The following is a 23692-nucleotide window of genomic DNA, read 5'->3' on the forward strand; positions in this document are numbered from 1 at the left end:
AGATGTCAATAGTGCCAAGCTGGGAAACCTTGAAATAAGGATTTTTGAATTTGAATCATCTTAACTCTCAGTAGAAAAACATTGAACATTGATACAAAGAGCAAGTAGTTTGAATCTTTCTCTTTAAACACATATTTATGAATAATTGCCAAAAGGTGGTACCTATCCCCAACAAATGCACATTGTGAATGGTCCTCTTGTAAGCCTGAGATTCCTTTAAGCATGCCTGTTGGATTTTGAGTACCTGCAGTTAAATAGTGTTGCTCTTGGCAGGACTTGGTGAGCAAATGAGGTATGAGCTCTCTGATCTCCGCAGTCTGCTCAGTCAGCCATGACCTTCCCAGTGTCTCTTCTTTCTACACCCTGTCTGCTGCGAGCCATGGCCCAGGCAGTTCTCAGTGGGGTGGCCAGAGACTACCACTGGGGGGGAATGCAGGGCCCCAGGGCAGAGGTTCATGTGGGGTTCAGGATAAATTGGAATGATTTCTGTTTTGCAATGAATATCATCCAAACTGGCTTTGTACTTTAACTCCAAAAAAATCTTTAAATCTAAAGCTTTTGGATGAAAGTACTGAACAATGAAATAGAAGTTTTCTTAGAGAAATTGAGGTTACTTCAAATACTATTTGAATGCTGACAGGGATACATTTTGCATATGTTTGTATGTATGTGTTCATGTATACACAGTTGTATGTCATGTACACCTACAAACAATGATAATTTCTACACACTCTTAGATACTTTGCTTCTTTAGAGTTAGGCATTATAAAGACAGAGCCATAGTGAAATATATGTTAGAAAAAGAAGCAGTTTTGTTTACTGTGATAAGCAGAATTTTCCTAGTAGAGACAATTATCTCCCTTACTTTATCTCCCTCATGTTTCTTCCCTTAGTTCCACTTGGTCATAATAATATGCCCTTTCTTGCATTTTGTATGTTATGAAAACAACAGCAAAGTCTCTATTGAAGGGTAATAAATTGTGGTAAAGAATATGATTTAGCAGATGATCCAATTCTTTAATTTTAGTTAGTGTGCTGCTCTTCATGTCTTAAAGTTAAATGCTGATAATTTAGAGTGTATGTTTTATAAATTTGTTTTTTAGAAGGTATCTGACTAGGGGAATATTATCTTAGTATATTATATGATTTTATACTATAAAGTTTAATAAGGAACATGCATATATATGCAAACACATTGATGTAAGGATTAGATGTAAGAACAAAGCCAGGAAATTAGGAATTTGGCTTTAGTTGTTTATCTGAGCTGCCTCCTGTGTGTTGGTGCTGGAATGATCTCACAGCCGGCCATAATCATCTGTTCTCACAGGAAGTGAGGCCCAGTGTAAAGGGGAAGAACCACAAGACAAGACAATCTTCTGGTTCAGGATTTCATAAGGAAAAAAAAAAGTATATTTGCCTAGTATGTATAAAAAAAAAATCATTATAAGTAATTGTATTTGAGCCAGAGAAAAAGTATAAGCAAACCAGTGATATAAATTTTAGGTTTAGATGTTTATATATGTGTGTGCATGTGTGTATGTGTACATGTGTATATATATGTGTGTGTGTCTATGAGTGTGTGTGTGCGTATCTATATACAGGCATACTCCATTGAGAAAACCAAAAAAATCAAATTTTTCTGAATGTCTAGTATGAAAATAAATATGTATGGGGTGGCACAATTATTTGCATTGCATCCAGAAATGCAGAAAAATTAATTTCTTTTAATATCTTTATTTCTCTATATCTGTCATCTCCCTGGCAATTCCCTCCCATCAATAGACCGGGACCTCTAGGGACCCCAAAGTGATATCTAATTCTGTTTACTTAGTGTGATGCAGTGTTTTTATTTATTTATTTATTTATTTATTTATTTGAAAGAGGGAGAGACCATGTGCAAGTGTTGGGGGAGGGACAGAGGGAGAGACAGAGAGAGAGAGAGAGAAGCAGACTCTACAGTGAGTGCAGAGCCCCACTCAGGCCTCCATCTCAGGACCCTGAGATCATGACCCGAGCAGAAACCAAGAGTTGGATGCTTAACCAACTGAGCCACCCAGGCACGCCTGATGCAGTGATTTTTAATAGACCTTTAGGTAATGCTCAGCCTCTTTAATTAGAAGGCTCAGCTGTTGGCCTTAGATAGTAACAAAGTGGAAGAGCAGAACAGTATTGACCTGGGGACTGTGGAAGGGGATGAAAGGTTGCAGAGGTTAGTGTCTCCTGGCTCCCATCAGAAACAAATGCAGACACTCTCAGGAGGAAACAGTCATTCTCAGACTTGTCTTCTGGTTTCCAGCAGATTAAGATGACTAAATATGAACTCTTAGGGTCACCAAATGCACAAGGAAACAAACCACCATCAATCAAAATCAACAGGAAAAAAACAAAACAAAACAAGAAATTAGCCCCCAAGAACTTTAAATATTGGGTTATCAAATTCGAATATAAAATTACTATGACAAATTTAAGTAAATAAAATGATAAATCATAAAAATCATTTTATTTACTTAAAAATAAGCAGCAACAGAATATAAAAATGCCCAGGAAGATTTGAAAAAAAGAACCAAAGAGAACTTTAGATATAAAAAAAAAAATTATCTTGCCATTTGTGACAATGTGGATGGAACTAGAGGGTATTATGCTTAGCGGAATAAGTCAATCAGAGTCAATCAGAGAAAGACAACTATCATATGATCTCCCTGATATGAGGAAGTGGAGATGCAACACTGGGGGGTTTCGAGGGTGGGAAAAGAATAATGAAACAATGAAACCTCTGCCGGGCAGAGGTGGGTAGGGAGAGGGTGGTGGGGTTATCGACAATGGGGAAGGTATGTGCTATGGTGAGTGCTGTGAAGTGTGTAAACCTGGCAATTCACAGACCTGTACCCCTGGGGCTAATAATACATTATATGTTAATAAAAAAAATTTTTTTTAGAAATAAAGAATTAAATGACTGACTTAAAATATTAGAGTGCTGAAGGAAAATTAGATGGATCTAAGGAAGTTACCCAAAGCAGAGAAGGGCAAAGATATGAAAATTATTTTTTTAAAAAAAGGAAGGATGGAAACAAAGAAAGAAAAATTAATTAAGACATTGGAAGATGAAATGAGAAGGTCTAGCATTCCATTTCCCAAAGGAAGTAGATAAAACAAAACAAAATAGAGTGAAGAAGAACCAATATTGGAAGAAATGATTACTGGGAGATTTCCAGATGTGCTGTAAGAGACACGGATACAGAAGCACTGGGTGTACCATGCAGAAAACCATCCTCTGGACACATGAAATTGGAACTCCAGAGACAAAGAGAGAATCTTTAATGGGAGGAAGAAAGATGACCTACAAAATACCAAAGATGATTCTACCAAAGAATGACAGAATGGCCTCACACTTATCAGTGGCAAAAAATGGGAACCGGAAGACAGTGGAATAATAACTTCAGCATGCTAAGAGAAAACAGTCTGCACCCTGCAGTTGTGTAACTGGCAAAATTATCTTCCAAATATGAGTCAATTTCTCTACATTAAAATTCTCTACATTAAGGAACTTCTAGTGAATGCATTTTTAGAAGAAAGGAAATCATACCAGAAGACTCAAGAAAGAGTGATGAAAAGGGAAAATGGCAAATACAGGTATATGCACAGAATTTCTAGTCCAAAACTATAAATACATTTGCATTATTTGAAGAGGAGATCCAGGGAGCTATTCAGATTCACTGAGGCAAACTTAACAGGGTTAAAATAGAAAGGAAACTTACTTTATCCTTTTACATCTTTTACAACTGGAGACTCTCTGACTGTTGTGCTCCTGAAAGATACACCACTACCTTAAAATGATATTAAAATAATATAGCAATGCTTGATTTGTGTTTTATCATACTTTCTCAAATATTCTAATCCTTGACCCTTATCGTGGATTCAGTGGCCCCAGAAAGATATGCCTACTTCCTAATTCTGGGAACTTGTGAATATGACCTTATATGGAAAAAGGGTCTTTACAGATGTAATTAAGAATCTTGAGATGAAGAAATCATCCTGGATTACCAGAGCAGACCTTAAATTCATTGATAAGTATCCTTATAAGAAACAGAAGAGGCAAGACACAGACACACAGAGAAGATGGTATAAAGATTCAGGCAGAGATTGGAGTGATGCAGCCATAAGATAAGAATCAAGAATGCCTGGAACCATCAGATACAGAAAGAAGCAAAGGAAGGTTTCTCCCCTAGACCTCTCAGAAGGAACATGGCCCTGTTGACTTGTGGTTTCTAGAACTGTGAGAGAATAAATTTCAGTTGTTTCAAGCCCCCTCATTTGTCGTAATTTGTTATGGCAGCCACGGGAAATACACACAGTCCCTAATGGTTAAATTTATACTTTTCTCAAAACAAAAACAAAAACAAACAAAACCCAAACCAAATTCAATTAAAAATTGTAATTAAGTATCTGCTATAATACAGTATTGAAGCCAATTTCTCTAGATATGCCATTTTTTCCCCTTGTTTCTCTTTGAGATGCCATCTAGTTATTTGGGATACAAATGTGTCTTATTTTATTTGGTGTTGACAAGGGGGCAGCTGGCATCCTCAGACCCAATGGTGCACTCTGCACACTGCTAATCGCAGCTGCCGTGTTGCACACAAGCTATTCCCTTGCCTAATGGCCAAGGAGGTGGTGCTAGCTTCAGGTTTGGCTCTTTTTGGTGTCTGCTGCTGATCAAATTCAGGGGCTTCTCTTTCCAGTAGGCTCCTAGAGTGAGATAGCCTCACTCTACCCCTCCTTGGCATTATGGACTATAGACCCACTGTCTCATCCTACATGTAGTCCCTGGCCTACATGGTCTTACCGCCAAGACTCAACTACGGGGCTTCCTCCCTCACCACCTCGGGCCCATACATCGTTGCAGGCCAGGCCTATTGGGTCTCACAGCACCACACCTGCCCTCTGAGGGAGCTCATGCCCTATTCAGTGTATCATGGTGCAGCTGCCCCAGGTCAGATATCAGGTGGCATCCTAAGGAGATTTCCCCAGACTCTCCAACATGAAATAAGGTGAAGGCTCCTCCTCTCAATGATTTCTTAAATATACTTTGCTTGTTATCCCAAGGAGCTGGGTTGGAACACTTAAGACTCTCCTCTCCCGCCTCTGCTTGTGTCCTTCTCCACTGCCCAGGATGGCTTGGGAACCCCTTCTGCCACTTCTTCTCCTCTCCCCAAGAACTACAGCCCACATGCATGCCCATCAGAACCTGGGAGAAACTTTGGATTGTGATTACTCTTGGCTTTTGATACACTAAATTATTTAGAAAATTACTCTTCCATGAAACCTTATTTTAACTATCTTGGTACAGAATCCTATTTTGAATGATAGGGATGAATATTAACTTTCTTTTTGACTATTTGAAGTAACTATCATAATTTTTTCCCAGACTTGAGCTAACTGTGGAGAAGGTCACATACAGACAAATGTGAAAGAAAAAGCCTTACTATTTTAAAAGATTGATCACAGTAAACATATTCAAGACAATAAACATTTGTAACTAACAGAAATACTTGACGATCGTAGAGTATTCTACAGCCTTTGAACTATAGTATCTTATTAGGTCCTTAGTATGGATTATTTTCCCATTTTATAGGTAAGGAAACTAAAAAGTTAAAATGCTTGTTTAAAATAATGGCACTTATAAAAGGAAGAGAATTACTATTAACTCACATAGTGTATAACCCTACTTCCAGTGTTCTCTCTCCAACACCATGTCCTTTGCCTCGGCTTGAAGCCTATTTCCAGGTCCTAAGATGGTGCTCTAGTCATGTTCTTAGCTCAGAACACTCAGTGCCCACCCACACCTGTGCTCTGGAGCTTTCCCCTCACTTAAATCCATCTTGGAGACTCAGCTTTGAGCTTAAATAAATAATAGATATATTTTATCCAGCGTATCTTGACGTTTTTTAATGTGGCAGGATTTTTTGTATTCTATATTGTCCAAATGCAAGTTCCTTTCATTCTGTCAGTGCTAGCAAAACTGGTATCTCAGTCTTAGAACTAAGATTTGAACTAAAATCCATCTTAATTTATCTTTTTCTTATGGATATACATTTACGTGGCCACTCTTTTTTCTTTGTTAATGAGTTTATATTGAAAAAGTAAACTGCAGTTGATTTAAGAAATGTTTGTTAGTGCTTTCAGTGTGTGAGTCTATACATTTGAAATTGGCTCTTTATTTAGATCAGTTCTCAAGCTCAGATTTTCAAAAATCAGGGACCTAGTCATAAAAGAACTAAGAAACCTGAACTTTTCATTTAGGCTTAATTATAGATACCATTAACATTGTAATGTAATAATTATAATAATGGCTAATATTTATTGAGTACTTCCTAATCATATTACCTAGATTTTCTTACTTAAACATCAGATCTACATGGTAACTACCTATTATTATCCTTATTTTACAAATGAGGACGTGATGATCCTAATTCCTTACATTTCAGTAATGGTTTATGTTCTACAGCATTTTTTCACCTGTATTAACATATCCTGTGATTTGACATGGCAAGTATTACTATACAGAAGAGACTATAACTTCAGAGCTTTTAAATGGTTGGTGCAAAATACTATAAGCAGTAGCTAATAGAGTTGGTCTTTGGTCATTGGGCTAACCTTTCATTTCTTGGTCTTCTTCCTAGCTAAGGTCTTCTAGTTTAAGGCTCTTAGAAATCAAATGTGCACTTAAAATAATTGCAACAGGTCCATTTATTGATTTGTTAATAATATACAACCACTTAAATCTAATCTGAAGAAGGATACCTCCTACATTGCACTGTGGCTTAGTAAAAACAGCCACAGATGGGAAATCACACACGACAGGCTTGGATCAGGCTTATCTACTGGTCCAGACTGTTGGGCATTTTGCTTAGCCTCTGCCTCTCTCTCTGCCCATCTGCACACTTGGGATGGTTGGGCAAAGTTGCCACTAAGTTTCACTCTAATATATAATGATTTTATATAGTTTTCTCCTAAAAACGTCAGTCTTGTGTGATAAGGTATAAAAACGAAGGGAGCAAATTTTTAAAAAAAATAATAATTTTAAGCTTCTCCAAAAATTAATTAGTGAAACAAATGGTAGCAATAATGTTTAAAATTAATCTGAAAGTGGAATTTGGAAAACAATTTCATTTACAATAGTAACATCAAAGAGAATAAAGTACTTAGGAACAAATTTAACAGAACAGAAACAAAACTTATTTTCTGGGAACTTCAAAACATTGCTGAAAGAAATTTCAAAGACCTAAGTAAATGGAAAGACATCCTGTGTTCATAAATTAGAAGACAGGATATGGTTAAGATGATAGTATTCTTCATATTGTCCTACAGATTCAATACAATCCCTATCAAAATCTCAGTTTACTTTTTTGCAGAAATTAAGCAGCTGAACCTAAAAATCATACAGAAATTTGAGGGACTGAGAATAGCTAAAACAGTCTTTAAAAAGAGCAAAGTCCAAAAACACACACTTCCTCATTTAAAACTTACCGTAAAGCTAAAGTAATCAAGAATGTGTGATACTCTCATGAGGATAGATATATAGATCAATGGAGCAGCACTTAGCACAATGCTAAAAGTAAAGGCCATTGTCGGAGGTGTTGAGGTCATGATCATTGCAGGGTTGTGATAAGGAAGTAGAGACAAAGGCCTACTCAGAAGCCCCTGTGCTGTTTTTTGCATGTGCCTGGAGCACCATCCCTATCTCACAGCCTAATGAAACCTCAGGACCTCAGGGCATTCTGCTTCTCTGTGTTTCCTGACCACATCCAGCCAAGGAGTTACCAGACTTTGACTCTTCCTCTTGCAGATCTGTCATCTAACGTCTGGCAACCCTGATTTATTTGTCTGTCTTACACTTTCTGTGCTACTTGAGAGCAGGGGCTGCCATGTCACTTACAAGTTCCCCAGCTCAGTGCTCTGTGCTTGGTAGGTGCTCAGTTAATACTGTTTGAAAGATTAAACAGTAAGGGTAGAGCCTAGATAGATTGTTTGAACATGGTCACATACTTGCTGAGGACTCCTAAATATTTGCTTCCCAGTAAAGAGAATAATCTGAACCGTTTTATGTTGGGAGCTTCGTCTAATTATATGGCATCACTAATTTATCTAGTATATTTGGAATGATAGTATAGTCCTGTTATTAAAATAGAAGGACATTGAGAAATCTACATTTAATTATAAATTTAAATTTATTTGTTACAAGTCCATAGAGAATAAAAGATTGCTAAGGGTGGCAGATTGAAAAGGATTGCTCTTATTAAACATTTTCTCATTTCGAAAGGCTCTTTTTTTTTTTTTTTTTTTTTTTTTTTTTTTTTTATTTTTTATTTTTTATAAACATATATTTTTATCCCCAGGGGTACAGGTCTGTGAATCACCAGGTTTACACACTTCACAGCACTCACCAAAGCACATACCCTCCCCAATGTCCATAATCCCACCCCCTTCTCCCAAACCCCCTCCCCCCAGCAACCCTCAGTTTGTTTTGTGAGATTAAGAGTCACTTATGGTTTGTCTCCCTCCCAATCCCATCTTGTTTCATTTATTCTTCTCCTACCCACTTAAGCCTCCATGTTGCATCACCACTTCCTCATATCAGGGAGATCATATGATAGTTGTCTTTCTCTGCTTGACTTATTTCGCTAAGCATGATACGCTCTAGTTCCATCCACGTTGTCGCAAATGGCAAGATTTCATTTCTTTTGATGGCTGCATAGTATTCCATTGTGTATATATACCACATCTTCTGGATCCATTCATCTGTGGATGGACATCTAGGTTCTTTCCATAGTTTGGCTATTGTGGACATTGCTGCTATAAACATTCGGGTGCATGTGCCCCTTTGGATCACTACATTTGTATCTTTAGGGTAAATACCCAATAGTGCAATTGCTGGGTCATAGGGCAGTTCTATTTTCAACATTCTGAGGAACCTCCATGCTGTTTTCCAGAGTGGCTGCACCAGCTTGCATTCCCACCAACAGTGTAGGAGGGTTCCCCTTTCTCCGCATCCTCGCCAGCATCTGTCATTTCCTGACTTGTTGATTTTAGCCATTCTGACTGGTGTGAGGTGATATCTCATTGTGGTTTTGATTTGTATTTCCCTGATGCCGAGTGATATGGAGCACTTTTTCATGTGTCTGTTGGCCATCTGGATGTCTTCGTTGCAGAAATGTCTGTTCATGTCCTCTGCCCATTTCTTGATTGGATTATTTGTTCTTTGGGTGTTGAGTTTGCTAAGTTCTTTATAGATTCTGGACACTAGTCCTTTATCTGATATGTCGTTTGCAAATATCTTCTCCCATTCTGTCAGTTGTCTTTTGATTTTGTTAACTGTTTCCTTTGCTGTGCAAAAGCTTTTGATCTTGATGAAATCCCAATAGTTCATTTTTTCCCTTGCTTCCCTTGCCTTTTGCGTTGTTCCTAGGAAGATGTTGCTGCGGCAGAGGTCGAAGAGGTTGCTGCCTGTGTTCTCAAGGATTTTGATGGATTCCTTTCGTACATTGAGGTCCTTCATCCATTTTGAGTCTATTTTTGTGTGTGGTGTAAGGAAATGGTCCAATTTCATTTTTCTGCATGTGGCTGTCCAATTTTCCCAGCACCATTTATTGAAGAGGCTGTCTTTTTTCCATTGGACATTCTTTCCTGCTTTGTCGAAGATGAGTTGACCATAGATTTGAGGGTCTATTTCTGGGCTCTCTATTCTGTTCCATTGATCTATGTGTCTGTTTTTGTGCCAGTACCATGCTGTCTTGATGATGACAGCTTTGTAATAGAGCTTGAAGTCCGGAATTGTGATGCCACCAACGTTGGCTTTCTTTTTCAATATCCCTTTGGCTATTCGAGGTCTTTTCTGGTTCCATATAAATTTTAGCATTATTTGTTCCATTTCTTTGAAAAAGATGGATGGTACTTTGATAGGAATTGCATTAAATGTGTAGATTGCTTTAGGTAGCATAGACATTTTCACAATATTTATTCTTCCAATCCAGGAGCATGGAACATTTTTCCATTTCTTTGTGTCTTCCTCAATTTCATTCATGAGTACTTTATAGTTTTCTGAGTATAGATTCTGTGTCTCTTTGGTTAGGTTTATTCCTAGGTATCTTATGGTTTTGGATGCAATTGTAAATGGGATTGACTCCTTAATATCTCTTTCTTCTGTCTTGCTGTTGGTGTAGAGAAATGCAACTGATTTCTGTGCATTGATTTTATATCCTGACACTTTACTGAATTCCTGTATAAGTTCTAGCAGTTTTGGAGTGGAGTCTTTTGGGTTTTCCACATATAGTATCATATCATCTGCGAAGAGTGATAATTTGACTTCTTCTTTGCCAATTTGGATGCCTTTAATTTCCTTTTGTTGTCTGATTGCTGAAGCTAGGACCTCTAGTACTATGTTGAATAGCAGTGGTGATAATGGACATCCCTGCCGTGTTCCTGACCTTAGTGGAAAAGCTTTCAGTTTTTCTCCATTGAGAATGATATTTGCGGTGGGTTTTTCATAGATGGCTTTGATGATATTGAGGTATGTGCCCTCTATCCCTACACTTTGAAGAGTTTTGATCAGGAAGGGATGCTGTACTTTGTCAAATGCTTTTTCAGCATCTATTGAGAGTATCATATGGTTCTTGTTCTTTCTTTTATTGATGTGTTGTATCACATTGACTGATTTGCGGATGTTGAACCAACCTTGCAGCCCTGGAATAAATCCCACTTGGTCGTGGTGAATAATCTTTTTAATGTACTGTTGAATCCTATTGGCTAGTATTTTGTTGAGTATTTTCGCATCTGTGTTCATCAAGGATATAGGTCTATAGCTCTCTTTTTTGGTGGGATCCTTGTCTGGTTTTGGGATCAAGGTGATGCTGGCCTCATAAAATGAGTTTGGAAGTTTTCCTTCCATTTCTATTTTTTGGAACAGTTTCAGGAGTCGAAAGGCTCTTTTTTGAAGAAGCTCTGTTTTATAAACACTCTGTGTTTTATAAGCCATGGAAGAAGCAAAGCATACTCTATCAGCTGCTAAGAGAAACTGAAAATTTTAGATTTCCATGGAAATCCCATTGTCATTTTTAATGATGGTATTGGTATAGATGTGTACACCAGATTTTTGTAGTAAGTGATCTAGTATCTGTTTGCACTTGCCCTGGGCTGTGTTCTTGCCAAAATTTAGTAAACCTCTTCAGAAAAATTCCCCTTATCCCTGTGCCAGTTTCTCTAGAAGCCAAAAGCTTTCATCATAACTCACCTCCCTGCTTAATCTGCAAAAGAACAAAGCTAAAGTTATTGAAATGTGATAAATTATGATAGTAATCTATCTAAACTGTATGCAACCATTATTGACTTTATGTGTGTTATTACCTTGAGACTTTGGCATTACCTGGTACTTGTGATAACCTTACCTAGAAACAGAGGCTTGGGTAAAATCATCTCGGAAGTGTCTTTTAATTTTGTTCTTCTCTGTAATCTTTTAAAAGTAGACATTTTCATTAAAGACCAAAGAATGTAAAACACTTTCACTTCTTTCTTCAATTTATGGTCCCTTTCATCAATTGTTTCAAAATATTTATGCCGAATTCAGGAGACCAAATTTTTTGTACATAGTACTGAAGTGAATTTGGAAGGTGGAATTTCAGTAAATATAGTATGGGGAAACTTTTGACTTGGAACTATGTCATAATTTATAATTGGATAGCTTTGCAGGTTTCTAAAGAAGAACGATCACCACTTATTGGCAACTCAAGCGCATTTCTTGTTTGTTTCCTTTAAATAGTTATACCCTGTGAGCTAAGTTACTCTCCTCTCCCATTCCCCCATGATCCCCAAAATAGCTTTATTAATAGGAACATATGCTGTTTATGTTCTTTTAAAAAATCAGGGTGGTCTTAGATGTCCATCTTCCATTCTGGCATTTCCCTTTATACAACCCTTTTGAATTTTCTGTTTAAAAACTGGCATTCCAATAGCTTTTCTTTGGCCTAATGCCTGGGTCACATATAGCAGCAGCAAATTAGGAATGTTAAGACGTCCCCCAAAGAAAAATGTTTGTTATGAAAGTAGAGCTGATGTGACACTTAGAATTAGAACTTCTTAACTTATCTAAATGGCAGTTAATGGTCATTTTCTTTTATTCTTATTTTAAAGAAGGGGGGATAAGAATGAAAGAAATGCCAGGAGGCTGAGATTGGGTTTGGTTCACCAAACTATTAAATGTCAAATGTATTATACTGATAAACACCATTTTATCTCTTTTTAGGAGCTAATTTTGTTACTCGAAAAATTAGCCGGTCAGTGGCTAAGATTTACCTTGGACAACTGGAATGTTTCAGCTTGGGAAATCTGGATGCCAAACGAGATTGGGGCCATGCCAAGGACTATGTAGAGGTAGGAACTGACTCATTATGTTCTTAAAAAGACCTGCATCAGTTGGTGTTTTCAATGCCGGGCCTCTAGTGGAAAAGCATTACCTTCAAGAGGTGGTAGCATATAAAATTTTGCTTATGCAGATTTGTTTAAACTCTTACTCATTTCAGTTTAAGGCTCCACAGTTCAGCTTTACTAATGGATTACACTGAGTGTTCCTTGAATATGGAAACTTCTCACAGTTGTTCTTTTCGTTATTTAAAATGAAGGTATTGGTCATTCATTTGGATGGTGGATGAAAAAATGTTTGAATAGTGTTCTTTTCTTTCTAAAGCTTCTTTCTCCTTCTCATTTTTTGCACATTCTCCCCTCTTGCCTGCCCAATATACATATAACTAACTGAAAGAATTTTTAAGTATAAAGGTGCAGTTCTCAGAGCTTCAAGAAATACTACCTAATCAATTTATATAATCCAAGACTTTCAGATTTATATTATGCTACTAAGGTACCTCTAAGAGTAATATTCTTATAGAGTTTTTGGTTTCTGGTTATCACCCTACACATTTCTTAAAGTATGACTTTACACACCAGTGAATTTTGTTCATTAAAGAGAGTTGCTAATAATGATACTGTTGCATAATTCTGGATATAGTTAAAGGGAAATTCAAGTTTTCATTCTTGGAACTTATATACACATTAATTTTTGGTTTGGGTTCGATATCTTATATGTATAAGCAGTGTGATTTATTTTAAGCAAATGGTTATTTTTTTACCTTTCCCTGATCAGTATGCTTTTAAATATCCATGGTGGTTTCTATGGCCAGACATAAAGGAGCATGTTGGCAACATTGTCTTTTTCCCTGGAGTCTGCTTGTCCTTGTTTAGGTGTTTACAGATTTCCTGTGTTCAGGAAACTATTTCTGTCTTTAATGATTCCTCTCTGGGAAACCGGATCTGGCTTCCTTGTTCATTGATGCGATTCAAAAAGAAACTTGAACATTTACGAAAGAAAGCAAACCAGTAGTTTACTTGCTAACAGAGGTTAGTCTCGACAGTGTTATTATTTTTGTTTTTAACAATTAAAAATGTTGTATGCTTGAACACCTAATACAGATTTTATATTATGGACAAAAATAGCTCTAATTTTAAATTATGAACAGTGTAACATTTAGATCATTTCAATATGTTCTTTTAAGCTATCCTTACAAAGAGGCATTTATTATATACAGTAGATATTAGATACATTTTAAGAACATTACATTAAAAATATATAAGGCCATATTTTCAGAAATTCTAAGAAGTAGAAGAAAGGAGATGTTATCAATAGATGCTGGAACTCTCTTTTGTTTAACCTATATGGTCTAACCTACTTAAAAATATGAGGCAAGTTTTATAAAAATGAATACATTATTTTTTCAAAAGTATCATTCTAGCTATCTGCACATACCTTCTTTTCCAAACTCTTGTTCTCTAAATCCAGAACCAAATAGACCAAATTTCTTTCTATTTAATTTTTTTTTTTTTTTTGGCACCAGGGTAAAAAATGAAATTTTTATTAAAACCTGGAAATAGGGGTGCCTGTGTGGCTCAGTCAGTTGAGCATCTGACTCCTGGTTTCTGCTCAGGTCATGGTCTCAGGGTCATGAGATTGATCCCTCATCAGGCTCCACACTCAGTGGGGAGTCTTAGAAATAAATTTTGATAGTGAAACAGCATACCAAATGTTAATAATGTTTATTACTGGTTATGTTTAGTTCCTATTTATGTTTCTGTATTTTCCATATATTTGAAATGAATATAAACTTTTTCAATCAAAAAAAAAATAATTAATGACATTTTAAAAATAGACTGGAAAAAAATGCCCAGCACTACTGAGTAATGCATAAGCAATGAGTAAGGCTTTCGTGAACTCAGTGGAGCTGGAAGAAGACAGTACTATCATCTCACTCCCAAAATGCCAAGCAAGCACTCATCCTGGGTGCAGCTCAAACTTTGAAACAAAGGGGCTGCATTTGTTTTCATTTATAATAAAAGCATTTTATATACATTTTGGCTCAAAGACTTCAAAAAGGTCTTTCCAAGTGCTGTTTTGAAGTTTCCTTGACAGGATGGTGTCAGTAGAGTGAGCCCAAGAAGCTAAAACATCCATGCAAAAGTAAAATGTTCTGGCCTTTCAGTAAGAATGTAAAAATTTTCAGATTTTATGGAGAAACAGACATACAAAATTAAGTCATTCTCACTGGCATTCAAGACCTGATTTGTTCCACAATACAAGTAGGTTTTGCTATGAAGGATTCCCGTGGGGTTCAGACAGTAACACATTATATCTTGATGATGTAAGAAACATTGTATAGTTCTCATTTATGGGTCCTGAAAGAAGTCTGAATTTCTTGATTTCTTAAAAAAAAGTGTCATTATTAAGTAAGAATTAGTAATTTGCTATTGCCATTTTAAGAACTAGCACCATCCCTCACTTTTCTAAATGTATTAAAATGAGGTTACTTCACAGACTTATGACTAAAAGTAGATGTTGCCAAAATTAAAGTCAACAAGCATAAGAATGAAAAAAGAGAAGCATTGTTTGTTTAAAGTATATCTACATCCTGGCACTATAATCAGCTTTAGAATAAAGAATCCTTGGCAAGTACAGATCAAACAAGTCATAATAGCATCTTATTTACACACATTTAATTACATAATCTTTCTCATTTATACGCAAGCATATTGTACTGGTTAATCTTTAGGTTAAGTGACTTATATTTTTTTACTTATGGGTGAACTTCCACGATAAAGAGTAGAGAGCTTTTGACAAACAGAGTGTAGGGATCCTAACTGTGTCAGTGATTTGCTTAGGGTTTTATATCTCAGTTTACCCATCTGTGAAAAGGGCATAATAACAACCCTGTAAAAAATTAGCATTAATATGCTATACATTCATGATTAGAATCTACCTCTGTCTTGTAAACATTTGTGCAACAATTTATACAAAACCATTTCCTGTTGCTGATTCAGGTTCATTAACATCCATTTATAGTCTTGTTTCCTAGATCAAAATGATTTAAAACTTAATGTGAGTGGGTAAGCAATATTTCAACTTGAAGAATATAAAAACTGTATTAAACTGTATTGAACTTCAGGATAAACAAATTTTATGCAGTTATGTATTTTCCAATATTTTATGATAAACTTACAGGATTGTTGAATGGATTTTACCATGAACAGCCATATACCCTCTGCCCAGATTCTATAATTAACATCTAATAATTATTGTTACAATTTGAAAATAAATACTGTTTAAAAACTACTATAGTGCTGATGGGTCAGAGCTCTAAATACTCAGTTTACACAAACAGATTATCAACAATTTGTACTTCTTATATGAATATAGTTAGTTGACAATTCAAACTTAAAAAATATTTTTACCTTCTTATATAATTATATGACACTGTCTCACTCTGTTTTCATGCCTGCTGCCCTCTACATACATTGAAGCAACTCCTTGTATTCATGAGAACATACTGGAGGCTGTTAACCACATCCAAGCAAATTCAGATAGTCAACATTTTACCAGTAGTGCCTGAAAACTGCAAACTAGAAGACCTCTAACTTCTCTAGGGGGCATTGGTCTTTCCACATATCTTCTGTTCAGTACCCACCATAGTCATGCTTGTAGTTGCTACACATGACAGTCTTTTAAACTTTCTTAAAGCCCAGTAAGCCTGCTCAATGCTAAATTGCACAAAGGTAAGCAGATTCTTTATTGTAGGACTGACTTCTCCAAACTTAGGATATGTGAATGCCCTGTGGCCTGCTAAGATTAATAAAGGCTTCTCAAACTTATTTAACTTTGCCACCCTTTTAATAAAAAATATATATTAACATCTAGCAGTGCAGGGGTGGAAAACGGCACCACATGTTTAAAATTAATGGTAACAGTTTGGTTAACAAGATCCCAGTGTGATCCCACCTTGATAAAACTAGCTAGAACACAACTATAGCTGGAAAATACTGAAAGGTGAGCTAATTGGCAAGGGCTGGACTAGAAGTATCTTTAAGTTTTTACCACTCATAAGAGGGTCCTTGCTCTTGGGATACATGAATAATCAAGTGACCTAAGTCTGAGCTTTTTCCAAGACTCGGTGAAAAGCCGTTTTAAAAATATCATGAGGTTTTAGTGCCAACAACTGACCATACAGGTGCTCCTGAAGAGTTCCCCTGGCCCAAAGGCAATCCAGGGCACATTCAAATTATTAGGGATGGATTTTTGAGATTCATCTGAATTTTAATATAATGTCTTTCACATATACCTCTTTCTTTTCTCCCTCCCTCCCTCTCTCCCTCCCTTCTTTCTTTCCTTTCTTCCCCCTCCTTCTCCTCCTTCTGCTTTGGCAGGGATCATAGATTAATTTTTAAAAAGATAGTTTTAGAAAAAAAATAATAAAAGTTGCCAATCAGACACTGAGTGTGTGTCAGAAACTTTACTGAAGACTTTACATAATTATTTCCCATGATATATACAGCAGTCCTTTATAGATGAAGGAACTGAGGGTTGGAGAGGTCAGGGATGATTTGCCCAAAACCATGGCCAGCAGAGGTGAATGAAGCCCAAACTCCAGCCCAGGCTTGATACGTCAGCCATTCTCATAACCATTCACATTGACGTGAGGGGAGCAGCGACATAAGCAGTGGGATCTGGCTCACTTTCCATTTCAAAGAGAGACAAGACATTGCTTCTCTCCCTTTTCTCTTTATGCCATTTATAGTCCAGGGGGAAGAGAATTATCTGGAGGAGAGCATGTGGTGAGGCAGTGATCAGATCTTTCTGAACCCATTATATTGACTACATGAGGCAAAGATGCAGATGATACATTTGGGGAAAATGTGTAGTTAGGTGTCCTTCCCTAGCTGTCTGTTGTCATCTACATGACTTAACTGTCCTTACAGCTTTCAGTTCTCTGTTGATACCAGAGACCTGGGGAAAGCCAGGGAGCCCCTGGCAGTGGGGGAAGTAGACTGTTGACAGAGCTGGGGAGAATTAACAATGTTTCCCCTTCCTTCCTTCCTCATCTGGCAGTCTGCTGCTAGCATTTTGCCTCCTGCGTTAATTCACACAAATCTGGAAGAAAAGGATGCCATCTAAACTCTCTTGAGATTTTATTTAAGGTAAAGCTTACTTGTTGCAACAATGTCAACAAACTGTTGTTACTTTTTTGTTGTTGTTGTTGTTCAGGAGAGTAGCTCCATATTTTGTTGTGTTTGAATTCTCTAAAGTGTTCATGGATCCAGAATCTTAGGTAAGGCCTCACTTAACAGAAATGCAAAAAGCCATAGTTGCTTTATTTCCACTGGCCAGGTCTTGAGTGATGAGGCATGACATCACAGGAGTGGCCAACCCCCCAAATCCCAGAAACTCTAGGCTCTGTTTAAATTATTGTCTCAGTGATGAAGAGTACACCAGCAGAATTTCTAGGATGGATTATTCATCTAGTTTTCATCCACAGATAGTTAAGAAACAGGAGGTAGATGCATTTTTCGGTCATATTTTCAGTTGTATTTTAAGACTTTAAAATTGAGCATCTGACATTAACTTAGAAAAGTAGTGCTTGGCAAATGTGTCTAAGTGCATTTATGTGAAAGAGTGAAAATGAAAAAAACGGCATGGAGTTGCATATTCAGTAGATACAGTGCCCGTGGAAGTGGATTATGAAACTTCGTGTAAATGCCATTTAAGTTCTAATGGGTAGCAATTAACCACATTAAGGTAGAAGCTTGTACTCCACCCTTTGCTCACTCCCACTGATGCTAAATGTCATCATACCGCTGTGGATCATGAAACGACTGCTTGTACCAAGAAAGTCACGGTTCTATTCCTGAGAATAGTCAGGAAAACAGTAAAAAAGCCTCCTGTTACTTAGATTACCACACTCATTTACTTACGTCTACAAGTGTACCGTTGAGGTTCGGGAGCTTTCCCCTTCCACCCCCAGAGGGGCCTGCCCACCGCCTGTGTGCTGTCCCCAGTCCTGGCTGAGCTGCACTTCCTCACATTCTCCTCTGTCCTTCCTGCTTCTCTCTGCTGTCTCTCCTTTCCCTGGTGCCGCCCACTTCACACCTGCTTCTGCCCACAAATGAAAACTGGCTATTTAACTTTAATAACAAGCCTATTCATGTGATATAGACGTAATTGCCTCTTATAAACTATGACATCACCTAACTTTTTAGTGATGATTTTGCCTATAGATGGTATATATCTTTAATATTAAATGCTTCATTTTTACATTAGTGCTCTCTGGAAAGGACAGAAGGGATTTTCAAATATTTACTACTTTAATGTGTCCCATGCCCCAAAACTCTCATAAATTACTGTTTCTCTCTTACACACACATTCCCCTACACACACACACAGAGTCAAAGCCCTCATTTTTACATTCATTCTCAAGTACTATTTGGTTTTATCTTACTTACCTGCTTTTTTACAAGAAATCATTTACTAAAATTATGTGTTTTGTCCTCACAGAGCCTGGGCCTATGGCCCTTTTCTGTGACTTTCTCAGACCACTTAAAGGGGCTTTTGCTGCCCTCAGGAGCCTATGCTCCAGGTTCCCGGCTTAGCCTTATGGGGCCCTTTAATACAAGCATGTTAATTTTGCCTTTATATCCAAAGCCACAAAGCAAAAAATCTCTTCCAAATAGAATATTCTATAAGGTGAAGACATGCATTTTATTTTCTGCTTTTGTGTATCATGCTAGAAAACATCTCTGCTTATTTTCTGCGATAGAATCCTAGCAGTGAAGTCTCAAAGATTCTCCTTATCTTTTCTCTCTAGGTAAGGCAAAAATTTTGATCCCCTCTTGAGTGTTACATCATTTGCATTCATCAGTTATTTCTTTTTCTATCTACTGAGTTTAGGAAAGCTGATAGCTGATGGCTTTGTAGAGCAATTTGATCTGAACGCAGGGGCAGTCTCTGCGCTGGAGACCTTGATTTGTCCCATGGACTGTTCGCCCAGGGCAGCAACTGTAAGTCCAAGAGGCATACACCTTTTTGGGAATCAATGCTGTGCAGGAATGGAGTGTCTGCCACTTGCCAGTTAAGTAGCTTTAAAGTAGGTGATTGACTTTGTTCTATATTCTTTACTCTGTGCCTTATTATGATTCAAGAATATTCAAAAGCCTCCACCATCCTCTTGGGGTCACGTTTCCAATGTAGCTTTTTACAGTTGTCCCAGAAACTGGAGGTTTACACATGTAAGCTAAATATGCTCCAAATGAACAAATTTGGGATACCATTATGTGAGATCCCTTTTTCATTTTAGAAAAGATAGACTGGGGCTTCCACCAAGCCTGGTTAATTTACAAGTATAGTTTTATAAAAGCAGTATTACTTAAAGGCAAAATTGAGAAACCCTTGCAAAACTGCCATTGCATTGTTGATTTGAGTCTCCCATGGAAATTATTTGTCTAGCTCCTAAAGAGATAGAATTACTCCTTAGTATAGCTTCCCAGCTTTCTCTCAAAGTCAAGTAAAATATTTGAGATCATTCTGCTATTTTTTCCTCATATTATGAAAAGATTGGGTTTACTCATTACTTTTCATTACTTCCTGAAGAATCCAAGTAGATTGAGATCTCTGAGAATCAAACCATTCCTCCACAAACATAGGATATGATGTGGTTAGTTGTCTAGTATCAGTCTCTCTCAAGGAAGCTCCTTGAAGGCAGGAAGTGGATATTATTTCTCATTATTGTAATTGCCTCCCAACATGCTTGGTATAGAGTAGCAGATTCCCAATAAATACTCTCTCTATTTGACCATTTCTTTGTACAGTTTATTAAAATGAATATATATGAAATGTCTTTTATTCCTCTCATTATTAAAAGATTATTTTCTAAACTTAGCAGAAGATATTCCCTACTGAATATGAACTTACCACATTTAGGTTTCAGTTGTGATTGATTTACTTGATTCCAGGAAGTAATGTTTTCAAGCAGTTTTCTCTCTTGTTGCTTACAGACCGTAAAGGAAAACTCAGTAGTGCCCATATGTTCTCATACTGTGGTAGGTTTCCCAATTATCTGCAGCTTCTACTATCATTAGACTCTATTCCTATTTGTAAAAGAAAGATAGACATATGAGCAGATGGAAAAAGTAGAATGAAAGAATGATTTACCAAACAATTTTAGTAATCACGAAAGTGGCATTAGCTTACAAGATCAAGTGCCCCTCAGTATGACTAGTAACGCTGACATCTGCTCATTCAGAAACCTCTTTACTTGTGTGGTCCTCACTGTATTTCTTCTCAGTTTTCCTGACTCTCATTTGATAGAGGGTTCTTCTAGATAAAGCAGGATTTCCATCACAGATTCTCTTGTTTTGGAAAACTTTCACTCTTCCATTCCTGTCCCTCCTCCCAGTCTGCTGTATCCCCTCACCCCAAAACACACACACACACACACACACACACACACACACACACACACACACACACAGCAGGTCACTTTCTAATGATAGGACTTTGTTTTTAAATACATGTAAAAGGTAAAGATTCTTATATGGAGATCCATGATGGCAGCTGTAGAAAACCTACATAAACATGCAGTGAGCAGAAAAGAGAAGTATTCCACAGGATCTTTTTGGGTTTTCTGAGTGTGTAATTTCATTTCCTCCCCTGGCCTCACAGATCCCTATTCCCAGGTCCATCCTCCAGCTTCTGACTCATGAAGAAGTGGAGTGGTGTGCTTCCGCCCCAGGGGCAATGGCGTGTGGGTTGCCTGGGTGGAGCGTGGAGGAGGCAGGTTGCATTCCAGGAAGGTGACCGAGGCCCTTGCCTCTTGGCCATTCTGTCACCATGTCCACACAATACAAATACTCATCCTGGGTGTGGCACTGGCTTCTCTCTCCTTGCAAAGATCAAAATCCCAGAGGCTTCATGGTTTCATATGTTTTTTCTTATAGTATCTCCTTTAGGTCAAGAATTACGTGCTGATTTTCACTGGATCTTAAATTTCAGTTTAAAAACAAAATACAAAGAGTTTTCACCAGACTTTTTTTAACCCCCCAAAGGTTATCTTCTTGTATTTGTGTAGTGCTTTATCAGTTACATCTTTGGATTTGATTCTGCCAACAAATCTTAGTGACTAGGAGAGCAGGAATTATTATTTGCATTTTCCATATGAAAAAGCTGGCTTTGAAAAGAGGTGCCCTGGCCTTGTATTGAACCGTGGGTTCCAACCTTGGCCCCACTGGCTCTTCAGCACAGCCCCTTTGAGTGAAACAGCACAATGTTTCTGGGTTGATTCTTGGTATATTGAGTCATTCTTGTGAGGTTTTTTTAAATTTTTTATTTTTTATAAACATATATTTTTATCCTCAGGGGTACAGGTCTGTGAATCACCAGGTTTACACACTTCATAGCACTCACCATAGCACATACCCTCCCCAATGTTCATAACCCCACCCCTCTCTCCCAACCCCCCTCCCCCCCAGCAACCCTCAGTTTGTTTTGTGAGATTAAGAATCCATTCTTGTGAGATTTTTAAAGCCATTTTTTCACTAACTTCAAAATTTGACCTTGTAACAAGTATTACCCCACTAGGAATTACAAATGAACTTGCATTTTTACTACTGGCCTTCTACCCATTCTGTGAAACAGAGTACAAATAAGAGAAATTGAGTTAGAAAGAAACTCTAAAACATACAGAGAGCCAAAAATTAAAGGGCCAGGTCATATATTCTAATTAGGAGTCTTCCTCTGCAATAAGTGTTGGCTTAATAGTTGTACAATCATATAATTTGAAGAAGATATCAACTCTGTACAAGAAATACAGGTTTAACAGAAATCATTTCATTTGATCCTTATCTTCAGAAAAACTGAAGAAGTTTGAAGAAATGGCATAGGTGGTTTAAATTCCATTGCCTTTTGTCAGTGGCAGCTGAAAGCTTCATTGTAGTTAACTATCTGCTGGAGCCTTTGAGAAACCAAAGCATCATTGACTGGCTGGGCCAAATGAATCATCTATTAAAATTATCCCTAATGAATTACTGGCTGACTTGTTTAATTGCGCGTGATATAGGGCTCCGGGATGTTAGAAGTCTAGTGAGACTCAAAGAAATTATGTTGGCTTAGTTAAGCATGTCAGTAGGATCTTTTCTAACTCACGGTGCCCTGATAGTCCCTTCCTCCCCCTCCCTGTCCCTCTCCTTCCTTCACCCCTTCCCTCTACACCAACTCCTCCTTTTCTCCTCCTTCCTGTCCCTCTCCTCTCCATCCTACCGCCCCTGCCTCCGTCTCACACATGCTGTCTCTAGCTGTCTCTTTCTCTGTGTGGGTGAGGTAAGGTGGTATCAAAGACTCTTATTGGAGAGCATCTTTGATTAAACAGGGACTCCTTGCGATTTTGTGCTCATCATGTGAGGGGATTGTGAGAGGCCTAAGTAGATGGAGATGGTTTCAGAAATGTACAAAAATTTTCCTTCTTGATTTAGTGCAAATACAAAGTCATCCAGAGACTGCAAAATGTGACTTCCCAAACGTGCTTCAAATATTTCAATGACCAGTGCACTGGGGCTTCTCCTTGGTTGCGCACCTTCACATGGTCTCTTTCTCATGCAGAGTTCGGATTTCCATGTTTGTATCCCTTTGACTGATGTGTTAGGTGGAGGGTCCTTGGATAGCAAAGTCCCTCATTTTCAGGGTTTTGAGTATTAACCACCTGGCTTTGCTCAATGAAACCTTTCTTTAAAGCATGATTAACTACTTTGGTATGCCCTTTTCTACTTGATGTGCCCTCGGCACTGCGTGAACAGCATTATATTGTGACTAGGTGGCTAGTGGGCTTCCTCTCATTTTCCTACAGCTGTGTTTTCCATATAGAATAGAGTAGGAAAAACATTGTGATCATGAAAACCTACATTACATGAAAACCATGATTATCACATGAGTCTTTGTGGTATCATGCTGATATTTTGCTGATATCACACCAGCAAGAATTTTAAGATCTTCAGGTATAGCTTACTTTGCATCTTTTTAGAATGTTTGAGAGATGGTTAGCCAGACTGCTCATTTCTTCTCAAAATTCTGCTCTACTTTGGGGATTACTCTGAGCTGCCTCCTTTTGTTTACTCTCTTCCCTAGCCACTTAACCACAAGGATTGACCATTTTCCCGTAGTCCTGTCACCCTTTATTCAGAGCCCTCTGAGTCCCTGCTGCCAGAGCCCTTATCCCAAGTTGGCTGGGCAGCCTTCTTACACACAGAGCTCTCGATGTCTAATCACTGTGCTGACCTTCTT

At 37.6% G+C, this 23692-nt stretch overlaps 1 protein-coding gene across 1 annotated transcript in view; it reads left to right on the forward strand.

The window, feature by feature from the left end:
- LOC309864919 (GDP-mannose 4,6 dehydratase) overlaps window positions 1–23692 on the forward strand; it is a 511379-nt gene that overhangs the window by 322843 nt on the left and 164844 nt on the right. Inside the window, exon 7 of the mRNA XM_082730876.1 lies at window positions 12296–12423. Within this exon, the coding sequence (XP_082587002.1) occupies window positions 12296–12423 (128 nt within the window). The remainder of the gene's footprint in view (window positions 1–12295; window positions 12424–23692) is intronic.

Source organism: Mustela nivalis (assembly GCF_964662115.1).
Source record: "Mustela nivalis genome assembly, chromosome: 5".
NCBI lineage: Eukaryota > Metazoa > Chordata > Mammalia > Carnivora > Mustelidae > Mustela > Mustela nivalis.